The sequence below is a fragment of the Sciurus vulgaris genome (assembly GCF_902686455.1).
Source record: "Sciurus vulgaris genome assembly, chromosome: 4".
NCBI classification, from domain to species: Eukaryota; Metazoa; Chordata; class Mammalia; order Rodentia; family Sciuridae; genus Sciurus; species Sciurus vulgaris.
In genome coordinates, this window is record NC_136464.1 from 40,173,493 (window position 1) to 40,193,274 (window position 19,782).

The 19,782-nt window shown below is 40.5% G+C and overlaps 2 protein-coding genes and 1 long non-coding RNA gene across 3 annotated transcripts in view; all 3 read right to left on the reverse strand.

Moving 5' to 3' along the window:
- LOC306660140 overlaps positions 1–19,782 on the reverse strand; it is a 292,372-nt gene that overhangs the window by 81,556 nt on the left and 191,034 nt on the right. The gene's annotated exons all lie outside the window — the stretch shown is intronic.
- On the reverse strand, positions 2,977–10,651 carry IFIT5 (interferon induced protein with tetratricopeptide repeats 5). Its single transcript, XM_079138256.1, has 2 exons — positions 10,276–10,651; positions 2,977–6,477 (listed from the first exon to the last, which is right to left on the reverse strand). The coding sequence occupies exons 1-2, from the start codon at positions 10,278–10,280 to the stop codon at positions 5,034–5,036; spliced, it is 1,449 nt and encodes a 482-aa protein (XP_078994382.1). The 5' UTR covers positions 10,281–10,651; the 3' UTR covers positions 2,977–5,033.
- Positions 14,231–19,507, reverse strand: LOC306660114 (interferon-induced protein with tetratricopeptide repeats 1-like). The gene is made up of 2 exons (XM_079138257.1): positions 19,307–19,507; positions 14,231–15,864 (listed from the first exon to the last, which is right to left on the reverse strand). The coding sequence occupies exons 1-2, from the start codon at positions 19,309–19,311 to the stop codon at positions 14,454–14,456; spliced, it is 1,416 nt and encodes a 471-aa protein (XP_078994383.1). The 5' UTR covers positions 19,312–19,507; the 3' UTR covers positions 14,231–14,453.

Below are 19,782 nucleotides of genomic sequence, written 5' to 3' on the forward strand. Positions count from 1 at the left end.
TACTTTGATGCCCTCTGTGATGCTGAGGTGGACAGGAAGAGGACCTGACTAAGAAAACCTGAAATTCCAGCATAAAGTTTACTGGCGCCTTCAATGTTAAGGACTCGAGGGTTGTTTGTTTTCTCCAGTGTAGGGAATGAACCAGGGTTTTGTGTATGTGAGGCAAGCCTTCTACCACTGCACTACAACTCTGGCCCTCCTATTTAAGATATTTTACTTGTGTGACAGGGAAGTGTGGAAGAAGGGAAAAGTCTTTTTTTTTTTTTCCAATCTACGTTGTTGGTATTTTGGGCAACCAATATCCAATACTAGTATCTTGGTAAGTTCGCTTCTATACCTTGCAGTATGTTTCTAGAGAAGTCAGCTTCCTCTCCACTCCTGGCTTTCAAGGTCAGTTGTGTGACTAACCTGATAAGCATGATACCTTCCTTCCCCCACAGGACAAGATGAATGATTTGAGAGGGCATGTTATCTAAGATTGTTCTGTCACACCTGTGCTTCCTACATGGATGTAAGGAGATACACTCTTTTCCAATGGAAAGGAACAGGAAAGCATATGATAGCCATCTTAGGATCACAAAACCAAGGCTTTCTCAGAAGGGAGTCAAGTTAGATAAATAAGGCCTTTGAAGTAGAGAGCAATTACCTCTTGGTCACAGTTAGATCAAGTCTTTATTGAAGACAAGATTTACTTTTGTTTGTTACTGTTTTAAAGTCAGTTTAAGTTGGGCTTTCTGATTTTTGCAATGACCAGTATTTTATAAAGTAGCTTCTTCTGAACAACTTTTTAGAGCTATGGGTCATCTGAATTGAAGCCCTAAATGCAACCGAGACAAAATATTTTCAAAAAGCTCTGGTACAAGATGTGAAAGAGGTACCTTAAAACGGAATGTGTGGGTCAGGCATGGTGCTGCACACCTATAATCCCATCTACTCAGGAAGTTGAAGTAGGATGATCACAAGTTCAAGGAAAGCCTGGGTAATATTGCAAGATCCTGACCGAAGGGTTGGGGATGTAGCTCAGTAGTAGAGGGCTTGCCTAGCATGTGGGAGGTCCTAGGTTCAATCCCTAGCACTGCTAAGGAAGGGGGAAAAAGGAATGTGTGGGAAAAACCTACACAAGAGAAAATGTAACAAGTGAATATTTTGATTTTGGCTACATTAGTAAAAGTACAGTTCACAGGAAAAAAAAATGAAGGAATCATTCTATTATGGTCTTAAAACATCATTTTAGGCATTGAGTTAAACTCTGAGCACAAACCATTAGAAAGGATAAAGACAATTTGGAGAGGATTCATACAGACTATGATGGGGAGGAGATGTGGTAGGAAGAAAAGTAATGGAGTGTATAACTTAAAGAAGTCTCCGGGGACAGAGGACACAGGTGTTTTCAAATGTATGTGCACAGCAGTATACATTTGGTTATTGGCTGCTCAGTGCCACTTGACTTTCAGTATTAGTGCCTGATAGTTTTACTATTACTGCATTAGGGGTCTACCTGTCCCTGTGAATTCATCCGAAATTAGCACTCACCCTGGACTATTAAATTTCATCAGCCATTACATTCCCATTTTTGCTTGGGTCAGTTTAATTTTTTTTTTTTCCATTTAAAGCCATGAGTTCTAACTGATACAGAATGCCACCTTTAAAGGTCTTTGAAGTCCCAGATGAACCAAAATGTATAAGTAGACCCAAAGTCTTTAGTTAAGGGAAGAACACATTTTTAAAAATAAGGGCTAAATGGCTAAATGGATCAAGGACCTCAGAATCAGATCAGAGACCCTTCGTCTTATAGAAGAAAAAGTAGGTCCAAATCTTCAACATGTCGGCTTAGGATCAGACTTCCTTAACAGGACTCCCATAGCACAAGAAATAAAAGCAAGAATCAACAACTGGGATAGATTCAAACTAAAAAGCTTTCTCTCAGCAAAGGAAACTATCAGTAATGTGAAGAGAGAGCCTACAGAGTGGGAGAAAATCTTTGCCACTCATACTTCAGATATAGCACTAATTTCCAGAATATACAAAAAACTCAAAAAACTCTACACCAAGAATACAAATAATCCAATCAACAAATGGGCTAAGGAAATGAACGGACACTTCACAGAAGAAGATCTACAAGTAATCAACAGATATATGAAAAATGTTCAACTTCTCTAGTAGTAAGAGGAATGCAAATCAAAACTACCCTAAGATTCCATCTCACCCCAATTAGAATGGCGATTATCAAGAACACAAGCAACAATACGTGTTGGCAAGGATGGGGGGAAAAAAGTACACTCATACATTGCTGGTGGGGTTGCAAATTAGTGTAGCCACTCTGGAAAGCAGTATGGAGATTCTTCAGAAAGCTTGGAATGGAACCACCATTTGACCCAGCTATCCCATTCCTTAGCCTATACCCAAAGGACTTAAAATCAGCATACTACAGAGATACAGCCACATCAATGTTCATAGCTGCTCAATTCACAATAGCCAGATTGTGGAACCAACCTAGATGTCCTTCAATTGATGAATGGATAAAGAAACTGAGATACACACACACACACACACACACACACACACACACACACACAATGGAATATTACTCAGCCATAAAGAATGATAAAATTATGGCATTTGCAGGCAAATGGATGAAACTGGAGAATATCGTGCTAAGTGAGATAAGCCAATCCCAAAAAAACCAAAGGACAAATGATATCGCTGATAAGCAGATGATGACACATAATGGGGGGTGGGAGGGGTTAGGGTTAGGGTTAGGGTTAGGGAGGGAGGCAAGAATGGAGGAAGGAAAGACTGTATAGAGGGAAAAGAAGGATGGGAGGGATGGGGGGAAAGGGAAAAAAATAACAGAATGAATCACACATTACCCTATATAAAATTATGATTACACAAATGGTATGCCTTTACTCCATGTACAAACAGAGAAACAACATGTATCCCATTTGTTTACAATAAAAAAAAATGAAAGAAAAATAATTCACACTAAAAAAAATAACGGCTAGGGATGAAATTATTAATTCTGATTGATATTTTTCAATCCCAAGAGTAGATAAAATTCTTTAGCTATGTTTTAGAAGAGTAAGTATAATTACTGACAAAATTTTAAAATATTCATTTTGACTAACAGAGCTGTTTTTTCATATACTGATTCTATATTCTAACTTCTCATATATTTCAAAGTTTTAATGGTTAGTGAATTTAAAATCATTTAATACACATTAATGTCTACTATTATTTTAAATATAGAGGTTTAGAGTTGTATCTTTATTGGATATTATAAATGTATTTTATTGTGTGAAGTACCTCTGTGGGAATATTACCTTAACTCCATTATTCCCAATGGGAGAAATGTTCTGCTTTGATAAATATCCTGAAACATCTGAAAGGGACAAATGTTTCTACTAGGAGATCAGACTTGAAATCCTTGAGTAAACATAATTTCCTTCCTTGTTCTTCCTTCTTAAACAAATGAAACAAACAAAATAAACAAAACGGAGCAACTTAAAATATTAAACAATTAATGAGATACACTGCAGTATAAATGTGTATCTGAACATGCATATAAAACATCTGAAAAGAGTCATATCAAATTGTTTCTGTTCAGTGTGTAGAATTGAGGTAGGGCAAGGGAAATGTTCTTACTTTTAAATTAATATACTTCTGAATTATTTGAAACTTTACAATGAGAATTCATTACTTTTATAAAAACCAAAATCATAACAGAAATTTAAAAATAAAGTCAAACACACGAGAATTTTAAAAACTACACTGGGAAAATGGAGAATTAAATCATGTGGCGTATTTTTCCAGTTATGCAGCGATAGTTATACAATTGGTCTATCACTAAAGATACAACATTAGAGAGACCACAATGTAACATCCCAACTTAAAAAAGTTTTAACCTTCTTAGATAAAAGCCTTTAGGAAATGAACCCTTGAGGTGAATATTAAAACAGAAAACAAAGCTTAACTATTCTTGAGAATCTACAGGAATTGACAATATGAAAATTTTGGACAGCAGCAAGTTTCACAGAAGTCACTTTGGAACACTAAAACTAACTTAAAACAAAGGCCAGAGTGGAGGTAGGAGAACTGCGCCCAGTCCAGATCCAACTAATAATTTTGGTAGTCTGGGAATACAGGTTAGGGATATCTACTTTATCCATTTGTTTATCAGTTCTCTCAATTTTAAGAAGCTGGTCTGGTTCTTATCTCAATGATTTTAACCTAAAAATACTGCAATTTTAATTGGAAATAATAAAATTAACTCTATCTCGATTTGGTGTAGGTTTATTTTCCCAGTTTAAAAACCCATAGAAATGAGCTTAATGATATTGCATTATTCATTTTTTCTTATAATTTCTAGGTCTGCAATGAACATTCAGGAAGATACTTTTGATTTCTTATGAATCCTCTAAGTTCTGTAGTATTTACATTTGAGAATATCTTTTCTCTCCTATTCTATTTTCCCCCTTTTATTGAAGTCACCAGAGATTGACAAACTTTTTACTATTACTTTTTCCAACAAAAAGAATTCTTCAGGTGATTTTCAAGTTGACAAATATCCTTATTAGACTCAAAGCATCTGCAAGTGGAAGGTTGTGTTTTGCAAGCTACATAGTTAAGAGCTTGCTTAATACAATTTTGCACTCCTGAAAAAGAGTATTCCTTACTTAGCTATCAAGTTTATGTAGGATTACACTCACTTCATAAGCAATATGGGAAATTTCATAAAATTTAATCAGAAATTATAAATAGCAGAGATTAAGGGTGTCAAATCACAATGGCCATATCATTGTAAAAAATTACAACAGCTGGACTGTTGTTGTTTCTTAATGGATTATAGAATTTTAATTTAAAAAAAGAAAACAGCAAGATTCATCATAATGAACAGAAAGTATTTAGCACAATGTCTGGTACACAGTCAACTCAAGAAATACTGGCTCTATAATGAATATGGATTAAAACAAACAGAATACAAGAAACAAAAATGGAGGGGAAACTTAGACCACACTTCCTAAAGTACGTACTTAAATGGAAAGTTGGAGCTCACAGAGAGCAGTAAGAAATTCTGCATTTTCAGGATCTATTTTCTGGGCCCTCTTATAGTACTCAGCAGCTTGCCTCTTTTCTCCCTCCAGCTTATAAACAAACCCCAGGGCACTTAAACTCTGCACATCTAAAGCATTGTGACAAAGTCTCTTGGTAGCCAATTTCCTCAGAGCACTTGTCAATTTGGTACGCAAGGATGACCTGTCTTTGACCTTTAAAGCTTCTAAATAATGGTGGATGGCAGTATTTTCTGATTTACAGTGGAATTCCTGAAAGCGGCCATAGTGATAGTGGATCTGGTGTTTGTGATCATCGGTTACGTTCTCCAGGCGAAGGGCTTTCTGGAAAATGTCCTCGGCATTACCATACTGGCCTCCCTCAGCATACATGTTGGCAAGGTCTGTGTAGGCAAATGCAAACATGGAGTCTCGTTCCACAGCTGCTTTGAAATGAAATATTGCAGATGCAATCAACTCATCAACCTTCAGTTTATCCTTTCCTTTAGGTCTGTTGCGTGTGGCCTTCTTGATTTGGATCATTTGTGCCCTGTAGCAAAGTCCCATCTGATGATGCAGGAAGGAAGAGGTTGGTGTTACCTCCAAGGCCTTTTTTAAAAGTTCAAGAGCTTTGTCCCAGGAATTTTTTCTCCTATAGAATTTAGCTGCATAACGAAGGACATAGGGCTGAGATGATACCTGGTCTAGGATTTCTTCGATATACTTTTCCCCTTCAGCTTCTGCATGAACATCTTGAAGCTTCAGTGCCAGAAAAACCTTAATGTAGCTGTTGTCTGGGTTCAGGGTAACAGCCTTCCTCAGAGGTCCCAGCGAAAAGCTCTTTACAGACCCTTCCCTATCAGAATCATCCAGCCGATACACAGTGATGGCATAGCCAATGTTAAATTCAGGGTTGTCAGGTTCTACTTTCAGCGCCTTCTCAAAAGCTGCTTTAGCTTTTTGATAATACTTTCCTCCAAATTTCAAGAGTGCCCACCCTTTCTCACAATCAATTTCAGGGCAATCCAACTTGTAGTCAGAAGGACTGGACAATTTCCTGCAGACATTCCCTACCTTGTCTATATACTTCTGAACTTCTTCATGCTGGTCCATGTGGTAAGACACCCAGGCATAGTTTCCCCAAGTGACCAGACTTCGTACTTCTTTTTCATCTGAGTGTTCTCTCCGAATTATTTCTTCTGCTTGTTCCAAACACTCTAGGGCATCTTTATTTTGACCTTTCAGATGTTTCACATAGGCCAATAAATTATAAAGAACAAGTCTGGATTTTGTGGTAAGAAATTCAAGTTGTTGCCCAATTGTATCTTCTACATCAAACAGATCAATATCTTCCTTAAGTAAATTCCACGTAAAGTGACAGTCCAACTCTAACAGAATGGCTTTCAAGGAGTCCTTAGGAATTTCACTGTAAAAGATAAAATTCTTTTTATTTTTTGAAGAAATAAAGGGAATAATTTTCTAAACCTTAATTACTGCTCTTTGCATATCAACCAATTTTTTCTTATTTGGTTTTATAACTAAAAAACTAGGATCTCATAACTTAGCGCTGGTTTCCTTGATTTATAGTTCTATCCCAGAAATATTTCATTCAAATTTTATTTTTCAGTGCTGGACATTTAAACCCAGGGCCTTACACATGCTAGGCAAGCACTCTATCCTTGATCTATATTCCTAGTCCTAGAAGGTGATTCTGAAGTAGGGAAATGGTAACTTTTGGTCTAGGTTTTGAAAAATCCCTCTGTCTACTTGGTAAACAATGGACAATAGTAGGTCAAGAGAAAAAGATGAGAAACTGGTGGGGAAGCTATACATTCATTCAAATATTTTGTGAAAGCCTATTATATGCAGGATGCTATTTTAATACTGGGGATACAGGAATGGACAAAATAAAATAACTTGATACCACTTACATTCTAATAGGGGGTGGGTATGACATAAAGACAAAATATAAATGAAAACAAAGAGTATGTGAGATGATAAGTACTAAGATAATGTAAAGGAAATGGGAGGTTGGCAAGGACTCTGAGATGGTTAACTTTTAATTAGGATGGCCTCAGCAAATCTCCTGACATGAGGGAGTTGTTGATGAAATCCAAAGAGAGAATGCAGGCTTACCCTAGAGTTACAGTACAGGGTTTCTGAGGAGTGGATAGTCATATTTTGATCTTTCTGATGGATTGGGTATGGGAAGTGCCAGCAGGCAAAGAAGGAATCAAGGACGACTCTCATACTTTGACTTCAGAAACTGAGTGAATTAATCTGGAGGACTATTGGGAAATGTTGGATATTTGTTAGATAGTCAAGTGAAAAATGCCAAATATGAAGTTGGAAAATAGAAATGAAGAAAATTCTGGAGATGTGGAGGAGTGAAATTAATAGAGATATAAAATTTAGAGTCACCAGCATACAGATGAACTTCAAAACCATTAAGACCTAGAATGAGATAACCTATGGAGTGAGCATGGAAAAGAAGTTCACAAACTAAGCTGTAATACTCCAGGACTAGTGATTAGAAGCATCTGGAAAGGAGGTCGAGAAATACCAGTGAAGAAGTTTAAGAAAACCAAAAAAACATGGTGTAATGGAAGCTGAAGGGGGAAAAAAAAGTACTTATTTCAAGGAAGAGAGATGAATATCCAATGCATAAAATGATTCAAGGAGGTGGAGAAAATGAGGACAGGAAGCAGATTACTGTTTTGTCAGGAAAGCTGTGATGACATTGATAAAAGCAGTTAACAGAATGGTAGGAATGAAAACATTACTGGAGTGGGTCCAGCGCAGAATGGGAGGTGGAGAAGTGAACAGGGGGGACACAGGCCACTCTTTCCAGGATTTTTTACCACGATGGGAGTAAAGAAGTGCAACCTCAGGCAGAGGGAGATTATATTTTCCTAGTTTAAATCGAAACTATCTTTCCTTTGGGATGGGCAAAAGCCTGTAATGCCTGCTTTCACTCTTGGTCCCCAATGATCCATTCTCCAATCAGTACCAATAAACTTTTGAAAAGGCAGAAAACTAAGTTATGTTTCTTCTGCTTAAATAAGTCTGATTTTTAATTTCCTGAGGGCTTCCCTTAGATATTAATATAACCCCTGCTCTGTTCTACAAGCCTCTAAAGAAGCAGGCCTTATCCATCTGTCCAGCCTATTCCCTTATTATTCTCCCCCTTGTTCACTGTGCTTTAAACTGACCTTCTTTCGGTCTTGGGCACACAAGTTTTAGGGCTTTATCACCTTATTCTTATTCTACTTGGTATGTTCTACCTCCAAATCTTTGCATGACTAGCTTTTCTGAAACTCAGTTCAAATATTCCCTACCCAAGAGGGCTGCCTGTGACAGAGCTATCTAAAAAGTAACCCTTGCAATGTAGTTTACTCTCTATTTTAAATGTTTTATTTTCCTTATAGCTCTTATCACTTTTTGAATTATGTTATTTACTCACTTATATGCTATTTGTCTATTTCTTCCATTAAAATATAAACCCCATGAGTATAAGGACCTTGTTCTTGCTTTATTTTTTGCCTCTGTGTATACCAGTCACATAACAGACACTCAATAAATATTTATTGAATGAATGAATCCAGTTATATACTGTCAGCTCCTGGTGTGTCCAGCCCAGAGGTACAGGTCTAGCACAAAAAGCACCAGAAGTTCAAATGAGGGAATTCTTGACAGTTCAACTCTTTCAAATGATGGCTCCAAACTCTTCCCCCACTTCAGTAACCCCTGTCCCACTTGTTTTATATCCTTGCTTACAGTCTAGCTCTATACTTGGATTTTGAGAACAGGTCTTACAGACTATTGCCTTTGATCCAGAGATTCAGAATGGGAAACCTGTTAATACTGAACCTTAGAAAATGTTCCTTCTCTGGTGTAACTTACTAAAAGCATGACAAAATGTACCATGTTCTTACAGTCCATCCAAATTCATGACAATGTGGCCTTACTAGTCCTCTACCCACCAGAGAGTCAAATAAACACTTGTCTCTGTTCATAAGGTCTCACTGGGCCCCGTCCAAGGCAGAGATACTAGGAATGCAGCTGTGAGATCTCAAAAGGGACATTTAGACACTAAAGTGCTTTTCCCAGACGGTGGAGAATTGATGCTCAATTGGACACCATAATAAGTTCTACTTTTTAAACTTCATCTGCTTAATTTTTTAACTTTGATTCTGGAAAACTGGTAGACAGGTTATGGCATCTGCTAAACCAATTTGGCTTTAGGTAAATTTGTCACTGGGAGGACAGTCCAGTCCCCAGTGGGGCCAAACCCTCTTCCGGCCCATCCCGCACAGAATACATCTACCCCCTTTTCCTGGTTGTTTCTTCAAGCCTTCTGCTGATATCTCCCTCCTTTCTTACAAACGTTAGAAGTGAGGCACTTAAACTTTTTTTTCTAACTTTTAACGATAATAATGATAGTAACAATTAACATTTACTGTACAAATATCATGTGCTAAGCAATTAACCCTTTCCCAGAGGTGGATGGCATTAATTTTTATAGTTAAACTCTTAGAGCTTAAGAGAACAGACTGGGTGGAACATGAACAATCTGTACGTGGTACAAGGATAGCTCCAAAGAAGGGAATTCAAGACCCTGATAACGGAAACGCTAAGAGCAGTGGAAGTCAACGTGACGCCTGGAGGCTGCGGCGAAACCGCGCGTGCCACGCGGAGGGCACGGCAGCTGGAAGAAGGCCCGGCAGGGAGACCAGCGCCACGCAGCTGCCGCCGAGCACGGACCTGGGGGCTTCCCGGGCAGGAACGGAGGGCTCTGCGGGTGCCAACGAGCTGGGGCGGCGGTCGCCAGCACCAGCGGCTGAGAACGGCGCGGCGAGGAAACCGGCCTCGGGGGCGTTGCCTGGTCACCCGCCGCGACGGCGCCAACCAAAGACCCCTGGAAGGGACGGGTTCGCGGGGACCGACGCCCAGCCCTCCGCCCTGCCGGGCGAGCCCGCGGGAGGAGGTCGGGTCTCCCGGACAGGTTCTCTCCGCCACCTCCGCGGCCCGCCGGACTTCAGACGCCGCAGACCCGGGCGGGACTCCGGGGAGCGTCCCAAACGCAGACGTCCGGCTGCCGCGCGCGGGGGGCGCGTCCCCTGGAAGGGCCGCTGCGCTGCCCTGGGGACGAACACGAGAAGACACCGGTTTGAAACAAAGGCGGGCGCGGGGCTTGAGAGAAGCTGGGTGGGGAAGCCCTTACCTCATGGCGGCTGGGCTCGACGGGCCGTCCCGGGCGGCGGTGCCTCGCGCTCGCTCCGCAGCCCCCGGCACCCCTGCTGTGGCGGCCGGCGGGAGGCGTGTGCGCGTGCGCGCGCTTCCCGCCCGGCGTGGGCAGCGCGGGGACTCGGCCGCGCGCAGGTCTTTGTTGAAGGCGGGACCCGACTGGAAACCGAATCTGATCGCCCCGGGCGCGGAGATCAGCTCGGGAAAACGAAACGAAACGCGAGCGCGGAGGAGCCGCGGCAAAACCTTTGCAGAGCGATGATGGATCGTCCTGAGTGGAATTTGCAGCAGGACTAATGCTGTTTGGTCTTGCGGCTGACCTGCCTTGCTGAATTCATGGGCTTCTCGGTTAACTGTTTATTTTTTATTTATTTTTATTTTTATTTTTTTAACAAAAATGACAGGAGATTGTTCAGCGTTGTTTTTTTGTTGTAATTGTGGCAAGGATGCTCTTTCCAGCTTTCTACCACCCGAGTGAAACTGAAATCTCTGCTTCCATTCCTGTCTTTTGAGTCAGCTAGCAACACGCAACGCTGTACACCTGTGTTTTTACTTGGTATATTTAAAGCAGAAAAACTTTGTCTTCAAAATGCACATACAGGGCTGGGGTTGTGGCTAAGCGGCAGAGCGCTTGCCCAGCATGTGTGAGGCACTGGGTTCGATTTTCAGCACCACATATAAATAAATAAATAAAATACAGGTCCCTCAACAACTAAAAAAAAATTTGAATGCATATGCATTTTAAGCTTTACACAGAGGTGTGTACGTTTCCAGCCACAGTTGTATGACTGTTTTTCTTCTGTGCCTTTGCAGTGACACTTGTGTAATAAGGTCCCAGTAAAGACAAGGGATGGGGGTTGAAATGGGAACCTGAGCAGAAAACAAGAAATTCCCATACATTAAGATTTTTGTGCTCTTTGGATTCAAACATTCATTCATTCAACAAATTTTATTGAACAACTGCTAAGAGCCAGACTTGGATCAAAGTACTATCAATACAGCAATAAATAAGATATATGAGGCCAGTGCCTTCATGGAGTTCATTTCTGGTGTGGGGAGATAAAGATAATAAGCAAAGTCTATTAAATGTCGGTGCTACAGAAAAAGTCTAGCATACAGAGGGTTGGGGTGTAGACTGTTTTGTAAGCATGGTGGTGAGAGAAGATTTCACTGAGAAAGTGTTCATTGCACAAAGATCTGAAGGGGAGGAAGGAGTGAGCACTGTGGGTATGGAACTGGAGAAAAGTATTACAGGTAGAGAAAAAGGTAGGTGTGAAGGCCCTCAGGTGGGAACATCCTTGGCAAACATGAACTTGGTGGTCCTAGGGGAGCCAGATGGGGTAAGTCACAAGAAATGAGGTGGGAAAGAGAACATAGGTGTGGTGGGCCTGCAGGTTAGTCATACTTACCTTAAGTCTGAAACCAAATTTTAGAAAAGGTACTCACAGATTTATTTTGCATTGAAAAATAAATCCAGAATTTCCTTCTTACCGAGATTGTAGAAAAATTTGATAGAGCTCCGATATTTGAAAAGTTTTCCAGTACATTGATCATTTTCTTCCCCTTCTGTGTTCCTACTTCTTCCCCTACCCTTCTCTTAGCTGTATGTGGGCTAAGAAACAGTCTGTGTTTATAAAATATCAAGGGAAAATTCCTGGTTTTCTACTTACATTGTTTAGAAATTGAATTCAGAAAAACACAAGTCACCTGTAAAAAATGTTAAAGGAACATACATTTTCAGGATTCAGAAGAAAGACCTGGCTGTTGAGGGAGTATGTTGACCATGCTGAAATTACTACATGGAATTTGACTATCAATCTTTTTTAAACAGACTGTTGAACTGAGAGAATCTTGAGAGAATCAAAAGTTCATTGTCCTTTGTTGTTTATTAACATGTAAAACACAACAACTGGAGAAAAAGTGAACAGAAAATTAAACACAACTGTTCTATAACCTGTTTGGGAAACAAACATAATAGGGATTCCCGAGGTAGCATTTCAGAAAAAACACTTGCTGTCAATAACTTCCAAAAATAGTTGAAGTCAGAGTTTCTCAAACTTGGCACTATTAACATTCAGGTGGGATAATTCTTTGTTGTGGGAAGCTGTTCTGTATGTTTTAGGTTCTCTAGAACATAAGCAGCATTCTTATGTTCGTCCACTAGATGGCAGAAATACCCCACAATTTTGACCCCCCCCCCCAAAAGAAAAAAAAACCCCAAAACCCAAAACCCTCCTGACCTTGTCAAAGCCCCCTGGGGAACAAAATTCTCCCCTCCTTTCAATACACACTCCCCACCAGGGTGGAGACTGCAGTGATTAATACCCTCATTTATATTCCTAATTAAAAATAATTACACTGCCTCCAAGTGCTCTGAGGCAGACTTTAGGTAGGAGAGAAAAAACGAACATAGATCAGGAGATGTTGGGCATATTTTGATATTTAGGAGAAAGAGGCCTGGGTAAAAGGTTTCAAGGAGGATGTTCTTTGGCATGGAACTTCAGAGTGAAAGTGGCTGCCATCATATTTAGTCTAGTTGGAGCAAGACACATAGCTGTGGCCCCAGGCTGATAGTCATTGTTATGGTTTGGATATGGTTTGTGAGTATCCCCAAAGGTTTATGTGTTAGAAACTTGGTCCCCAGTATGGTGATGTTAAGAGGTGGTGGAACCTTTAAGAGGTGATGCTAGTGAGAGATTCTAAAAATGACCCCTCTCCTCTGTCTGCCTTCCTGTCTGGCCATGTGATCACTCCCTCATCTGTGCACTGCATCATGATATCATATAGCATGACATGGTGCAGTCATGGGGGACCCTTGTCAGAGCCTATGCTATGCTATTTGGACTTTCAGCCTCCAAAATTGTGAACTAAATAAATCTCTTTTCTTTATAACTTACCCAGTCTCAAATATTTTGTTATAGTAACAGAAAATGGGTGAATACAGTAGGTAATATAAGTTGGAGCAGGCTATAGGGTAGTCACTGATTCCCAAAGTAGTTCATGAGAATGGACACTGGTGGTTGGTGTGGTCCACAAAGGATTGGATCCTACAGTAATTTCTAGGTAGCAATTAGCAAAAGTCTGGGCTTGGGCACCTGTAGCAATAGTTAGTGGAAGGAGCTATAGCTTGACTTGATTCAGGAATCAGTCTAAAAAAGGGTACCAACTGAGGATCTGCCAGTCACTTATGTGGGAGTAATAAGTTTCTAAAATTCAGTTGCCAATTTAACGAGACTTCTTGGTTATGCTTAGAGATGCTCGTGTATAAGTTTGGTAGCAGTATTTTCAATACAAAAGAGCATCTGTGTTTCAGGATTTGCTTTTTTGTTGTTTTTCTCTGGAAACATCCAGACTGTATTACGCTATAGTATTATTCAGCACTGAGAAGTGTGAATATCTCTTCCAGAGTTGAGAAGAATGGAACAGAGAGGTGCTGTTGGGTTAACAAAAAGACATTATGTAAGTGTGCTCCCTGGAAATGGTCAAACCTACTTGGAACAACATATTATGTGATCTGGAGATTTACTTTTCATCAATGAACTCTACTTTCAAATTGTTTCACATCCTTTTCATATTTCTTGACTTAGATCAACATTTTATCAGTAAATACCTTAAATAGTGCTTTAAATAAAATGACATAGAACAAAAGAAACCCCTTGGAACAATTTGACAGTAAATTAAACCTAAAATATGGAAAAGGCCACCTTTGATTGTGTACCTATTTAGCTATTTTTAATTAGATTATAAGCTGCATGAGGTTTAGGAAAAGTGCTTGTTTACTTTAGTATTTTTGACATCCACTACTATAAACTATTCATTGATAAAATGAATTAATTAAACATGTTGTGTATGTAAGTCCAATGGTTTACTTGCTACAAATCTACTCAGTAAACTTTTATTCTACCATACAGCATTTGCACTAATGCTGTCTCTCTCTTTCTCTACACACACACACACACACACACAATGTTCTGCTCATATTTTCTGAGTACAACTAAGGTTACATTGTTTATGTTGTTTGCATAATTGTTCAGAAATTATATCATTACAATGAATTACATGATATGTTTTTGAAAGCAGCAAACAGAATAGATGATTATAGTGCATATGAACCTTAAAGAGAATAAAATATGAAAGCGACTGATATTTCAGTGCCTAGGGACCATGTCCCCCAGTATTCTTAGAACCAGCAGCCAGGTGCAGGGCCTGCTCATAGTACACCAGGGCTTCTTTCACTTTTCCTTTCAATTTGCAGACAAAACCCATGAGGCTCAGGCCTTCCAGGTCAAATGCATTTCTCTGAAGTTTCCTTAAGGCTAATTTCTCTAAAGACTTCATACTTTTATCCCTTAAAAATGAGGCCTTTTCTATTTTTACCACTTTTAAGTAATGCTTAATTGCACCAACTTCAGAATTCTTATGAAATTCCTGAAATTGACCATAGTAGAAATGTGCATCGACCAGTACTTGCTCCTCATATGGTTTCATCAATAACAACTTCCGGTAGCTATCTTTGGCTTTTCTGTAATCCTTTGCTTCAACATACATACGTGCCAATTGTAGAAGAGCACAAGAAAATGTGGGCTTTTGTTGCAGAGCAAATTCAAAATGAAATATGACTAATCTTACTATTCTGTCCACATGTTCTCTATCCTGCCTGCTAGGCTGCATGTCTGTAGCTTTCTTTATTTGCAACAGTTTTGCCCTGTAGCAAAGCCCCATCTGGTGATGCAGGAAGGCAGAGTGGGGTACGGCCTGCAAGGCCTCTGCCAAGAGCTGAATAGCTCTATCCACACAGCCTTTTTTGCGGTAAAACTTACTCGCATATCGAAAGACATAGGTCTGGGAGGACATATTGCTCAGAGCTTCCTCAATGTAGTGTTCTCCCTCAGCTTCCTGTCCTATATCTTGGAGCTTCAGGGCAAGGAGAACCTTAATGTATGTATCTTCTGGGTTGAGCCTGACAGCCTTCCTTAGGGGTTCTAGAGAAATGACATCTTCATTAATGTAACTTAGGCGGTGGGCGGTGATGGCGAACCCCATGCTGAATTCAGGGTTTTCAGGCTCCACTGCCAGAGCCTTCTCAAAGCAGGCCTTGGCCCGCTTGTAATACTGTCCTCCACACTTCAGCAAGGCCCATCCTTCCTCACAGTCCATCTCAGGGGACTCCAGCCTGTAGCGGGAGGGACTTGCCAACTTCTTGCAAGTGTTCTCCACCTTGTCCAGGTAAGCCTGGGCTTCTGCCCATCTGCCCATGTGGTGATACACCCAGGCATAGTTGCCCCAGGTCACCAGGCTTCTCATGTCTGCCTGATCTGCGTGCTCCCTCTGGATCAAGTCTTCAGCTTCTCTCAGGGTCTGCAGGGCTTCCTCATCCTGGCCTTTCAGGTGCTTCACATAAGCCAGGAGGTTGTGAATCCCCCCATGGTTTTTGGTGTCTAGAAACTCAATCTGTTCCAAGACCCTGCTTTCTAAATCTGGCATTTCATTGTCTTCCAATAGCAGCCCCCATGTGAAGTGACATCTCAACTGCCACAGACTGTCCTGCATCTCATCAGTGTTCTCACTGTGGGAAAAAAAAAAAAAAAAAAGCAGATTTTATTTGTTAGGTAAGGCATGGTGATAAGAAAAACCCCAATAAAACATTCTGTTCAATTTTAGTCCTACTCTGAAAGTGTCACACTTGCAGAAATTTTATTTAGAGTCCCTGGATTTTTAAAATACGCATGGACAATGAATGTAATTTGCTTGGCTTTCTAGGGTGGTTCCATCCATTTCTAGACAAGTAACCTCTTTGTTCTTCAAAGTCACATTTGCAAAATTGTGATAACATTAGCACTTGCCATATTGGGCTAGGAGAGGATTATTAAGTCTACATATGGAAACTACTTACCGCTTATTTTATGCTATGTAAAAATTTCCTATTTTATTGAAAATAACAAACCAGTTAGAAAGGCAGAACTCCAGAAAACATTATTGACTTCAGGACTACAGTGTGCATGGTATACAACCAATGAAGATCACTGAAATGAGATAATATTTGACAGTTTTTTCCTTCACTTTTTACTTGGAAACAATTACAGGTTCACAAAAGTTGTGAACATAGTACACAGTATCTCCCAATTATAATAAGTTACACAAATATAGTACAAAACCAACACTATGAAATTGACATGGTACAGCAATGTGTTTAGGTAACTTTGCTCTTTTTTTCATGTGAGTAAACCTATAGAACCACCACCTTGATCAAGATACAGAATCTCTTCATCACCACCACATCACCTCATGATACCCCTCTACAATCACACCTGTAGCCCCTCCCAGGCACACTCCAAAATTCAGAGCTCCCAGTAATCACAAATTTGTTCTTCACATCTGTAATTATGTCAAATCAACAATATAATGGAAGCTGGGTGTGGTGCTGCACACCTGTAATACCAGCTACTCAGGAGGCTGAGGGAGGAGAATAACAAATTCAAGTCCATCCTACCCTGCAAACTCTAGTCTTTGCTCTGATGAGAATTCAGGGCATTGGTTCAGTGTGTCTTCCAGGGGTACATCTTAATTTGGGTGGACAGTCCAATGCCTAAGCATCTGACCCATGACCAGGTATCCCCTTACAGCAAATCTGTTTACACTGGCAAAACCCATAGTGGATTTTTCTGGCTTTGTCTTATTCATTCACACTCAAGTATACACTCTCTCCGGAAGCTCTGACCTGGAAAGAAGTTAACTGCAGGTTTGTCACTCAGGTGAAACACAAGAGAGCGAATCAAACAACACAAGAAATAGCAGAAGCAGCTTGCCACTTGTAAATCCCAGAGAAAAGAGGACAAGATGCCTTGCAGGGACAATAGGAAGTGGGAGCTTCAGAGACATTGATACTCAACCACTGAGTGGGGACCAAGAGAGAAAGAAGAGCACCATGCTCTATCCCCATATAGGGCCAATCCTTTTTCAGGGTCGAGGACATCACTTAGGTGGGAATCCTGCAGGGAGTTCAATGGGACCATAGGGTCGTGCTACCACTGAGAGGTCGTCACTGCAGCATATCTGCCCAGTCTGTGAAGGGCTTGGGCAATCAGTAGGGTGAATCTCCTAAGGTGTGCATTATTAATTGGTCCCAAAGGGAGGTCCCAAAGAACTGGTTACCAGGAGGTGTTTGCACAAGGCAGATGTCTGGATCAATCACACCAAGGATCTGGGAGATGGTGAAGAACTGGGAGTGTGTTGAGGAGGACTTCGCTTGAGAAAGGTTAACTCATCTTCAAAATGAAGGCCGAGGCAACATACAATGGAAAGAATTCACTCCAGTCACATATTATGTGCTTCTGTTCATGTGACAGATCCAAAGATGCAGATGTAGAGACATAGAGAGCAGATGAAAGTTTGCTGGGGTCTGGAGGGAGGGCTAAGTAGGAAGTGACAATGAGGATGGGATTTCTCCTCACAGTGGTTAGATGTTCTTTTATTTATTAGTTGTAGATGGACAAAATACCTCATTTTATTTATTTTTATGTGGTGTTGAGCATCAAACTCAGTGACTCACAAGTGCTAGGTGAGCACTGAGCTACTACCCAGCCTAAACTCTGTGATGGTGATGCTTGCACGACATAATGAATGTGGTAAATATCACTAAACTTTAGTCTGAAAAGTTAAAAAGGCAAATTTTATCTTACATGTTATATTATTATAATAAAAACTCACATTTCTAACCTCAACAGGAATTTTACAAATTATATGTATATATAATTTACATTTTATATATAATATATAATTTTTCCTAGTATATGTTGAAATTAACATTAAATCATCAAAACAAAACAATATTAGGATGCCATGTAAAATGATATAATGCATACCCACTGATTCTAGGGAAACTTCGGTTTAGCAGTTTAATAAGTAGACTTGTTCATATCTAAACCCTACCTCTTATTGTCTGTGAAATGACTATATTTCAAGATCTAAGATTCCTTATTGCAAAGTCATAATATGGGTACCTGCCTCATTGGTTGCTCTGAAGATTAAATATAATAATTTATATTATAGTGTTGGAAGCCAGACTGGTACTTAATAAGCATTCAGAAAGAGAGAGTTATTTTTACAATGCTTGTGCTTAATTGGTTATTTTAGGTAGTGAATCTGTTTTTGCAGGAGAGTTGATCATAGACCTGTGGTTGTGTAGTTTCTGGAAATTCTTCCCCTCCCAAATTTTGCCCAGTGGAACTCCAAGGGGACATTTGCAAGTTAATAGTAATAAAGGAATTTTATCTGATCTCGGGAGTTGCTTGATTCAAGATTCAGTGGGACCACAAAGAAATTCCCATTAGGCCATTCTGGTAAGGAAGATGTGGATGTTCCTAAGCAGAGAACTCCGGCCAACACCCACTGACAGGTGGATGTCAAGGACCTGCAGATGATTGGCAGCCCCAGGAAATGTGATCTGCTCACCTTCAATCTAGTCAGAGTTTCATCAGAGCTGGCCCCTCTGAAGGTGAGTTGAGGAACCTGCAGGGAAAGGCCATGAGACTCTCCCACCCCATCCCCACAGTATCTCCCCAGACATCTGGGAGGCCCCACTGAAACTCACAGTGCTGTGTGGGTCCTGCTTTTCCACCAAAATGAGGAGTGAGGAGAAAGAGATGTCTCTAACCAGACAAGCTGATGTCCTGTCTCCAGATGGGAAACAGTGTGGTAAAAAAGAATCTCTGAACCTGGGATCATTTTCTCCTTCCTGTACAACTCCCTCTTTCCTGCCTTTCCTCAGGCAATTGCATGAAGGAAGCTTCACAAGTCCAACAGAAATGAAAATGCTTGCACTAATGCAACAGCTTAGGTGTGGGTATGCATGCACTTGCATGTACACACACACATGTACATGTCGGCCTGTGAACAGATACCCAAAGAGAAAGTTTAGGATGCCTGAGAATAAACCTGTTGAGATCATATTGATTAAAATTGCTTCTAAACCTTTGGACATGATGGCAAATAAGCAAGGAAATCCTTACCTCATGGTTGCTGTGAAGGAGGCTGCAGTTCTGCAGTGTTTTCAGTTGGGTGGGCTTCTCAGAGATCTGGTTGTCTGTCTGTAGATAGTCTCATAAAGTGTAGCCCCAGGACAGGATTTTATAAGCAACAGATGATGTAATTGGAAGGTGTGTCCTTGCAGTTGGGTTGGAAACTGGAAGTGGAAAGTGAAACTAAACCTGGAAAATTCCTGCTCACAGAAACTGAAAGTTAAGCAGAGATGCAGACCCTTCTTTGTTTCCTTCTGAGAACAGGTTGAGAGAAGGCTGGTGACAACAGTTGTCCTGATGTGTGAATTCCTGTCTCCCAGCCTTAGGATGACATGGGTACTAGGACATGGGAGGTCCTGCCTATAGGTCCCTGAGCCTATAGCCAGCAGCACCCGTGAAAATGGCTGTGTGAACTTGGAGAAGTCATGCCTCCCCCTCTGCTCCTGTTTGTCCATCTGGAACCAGGG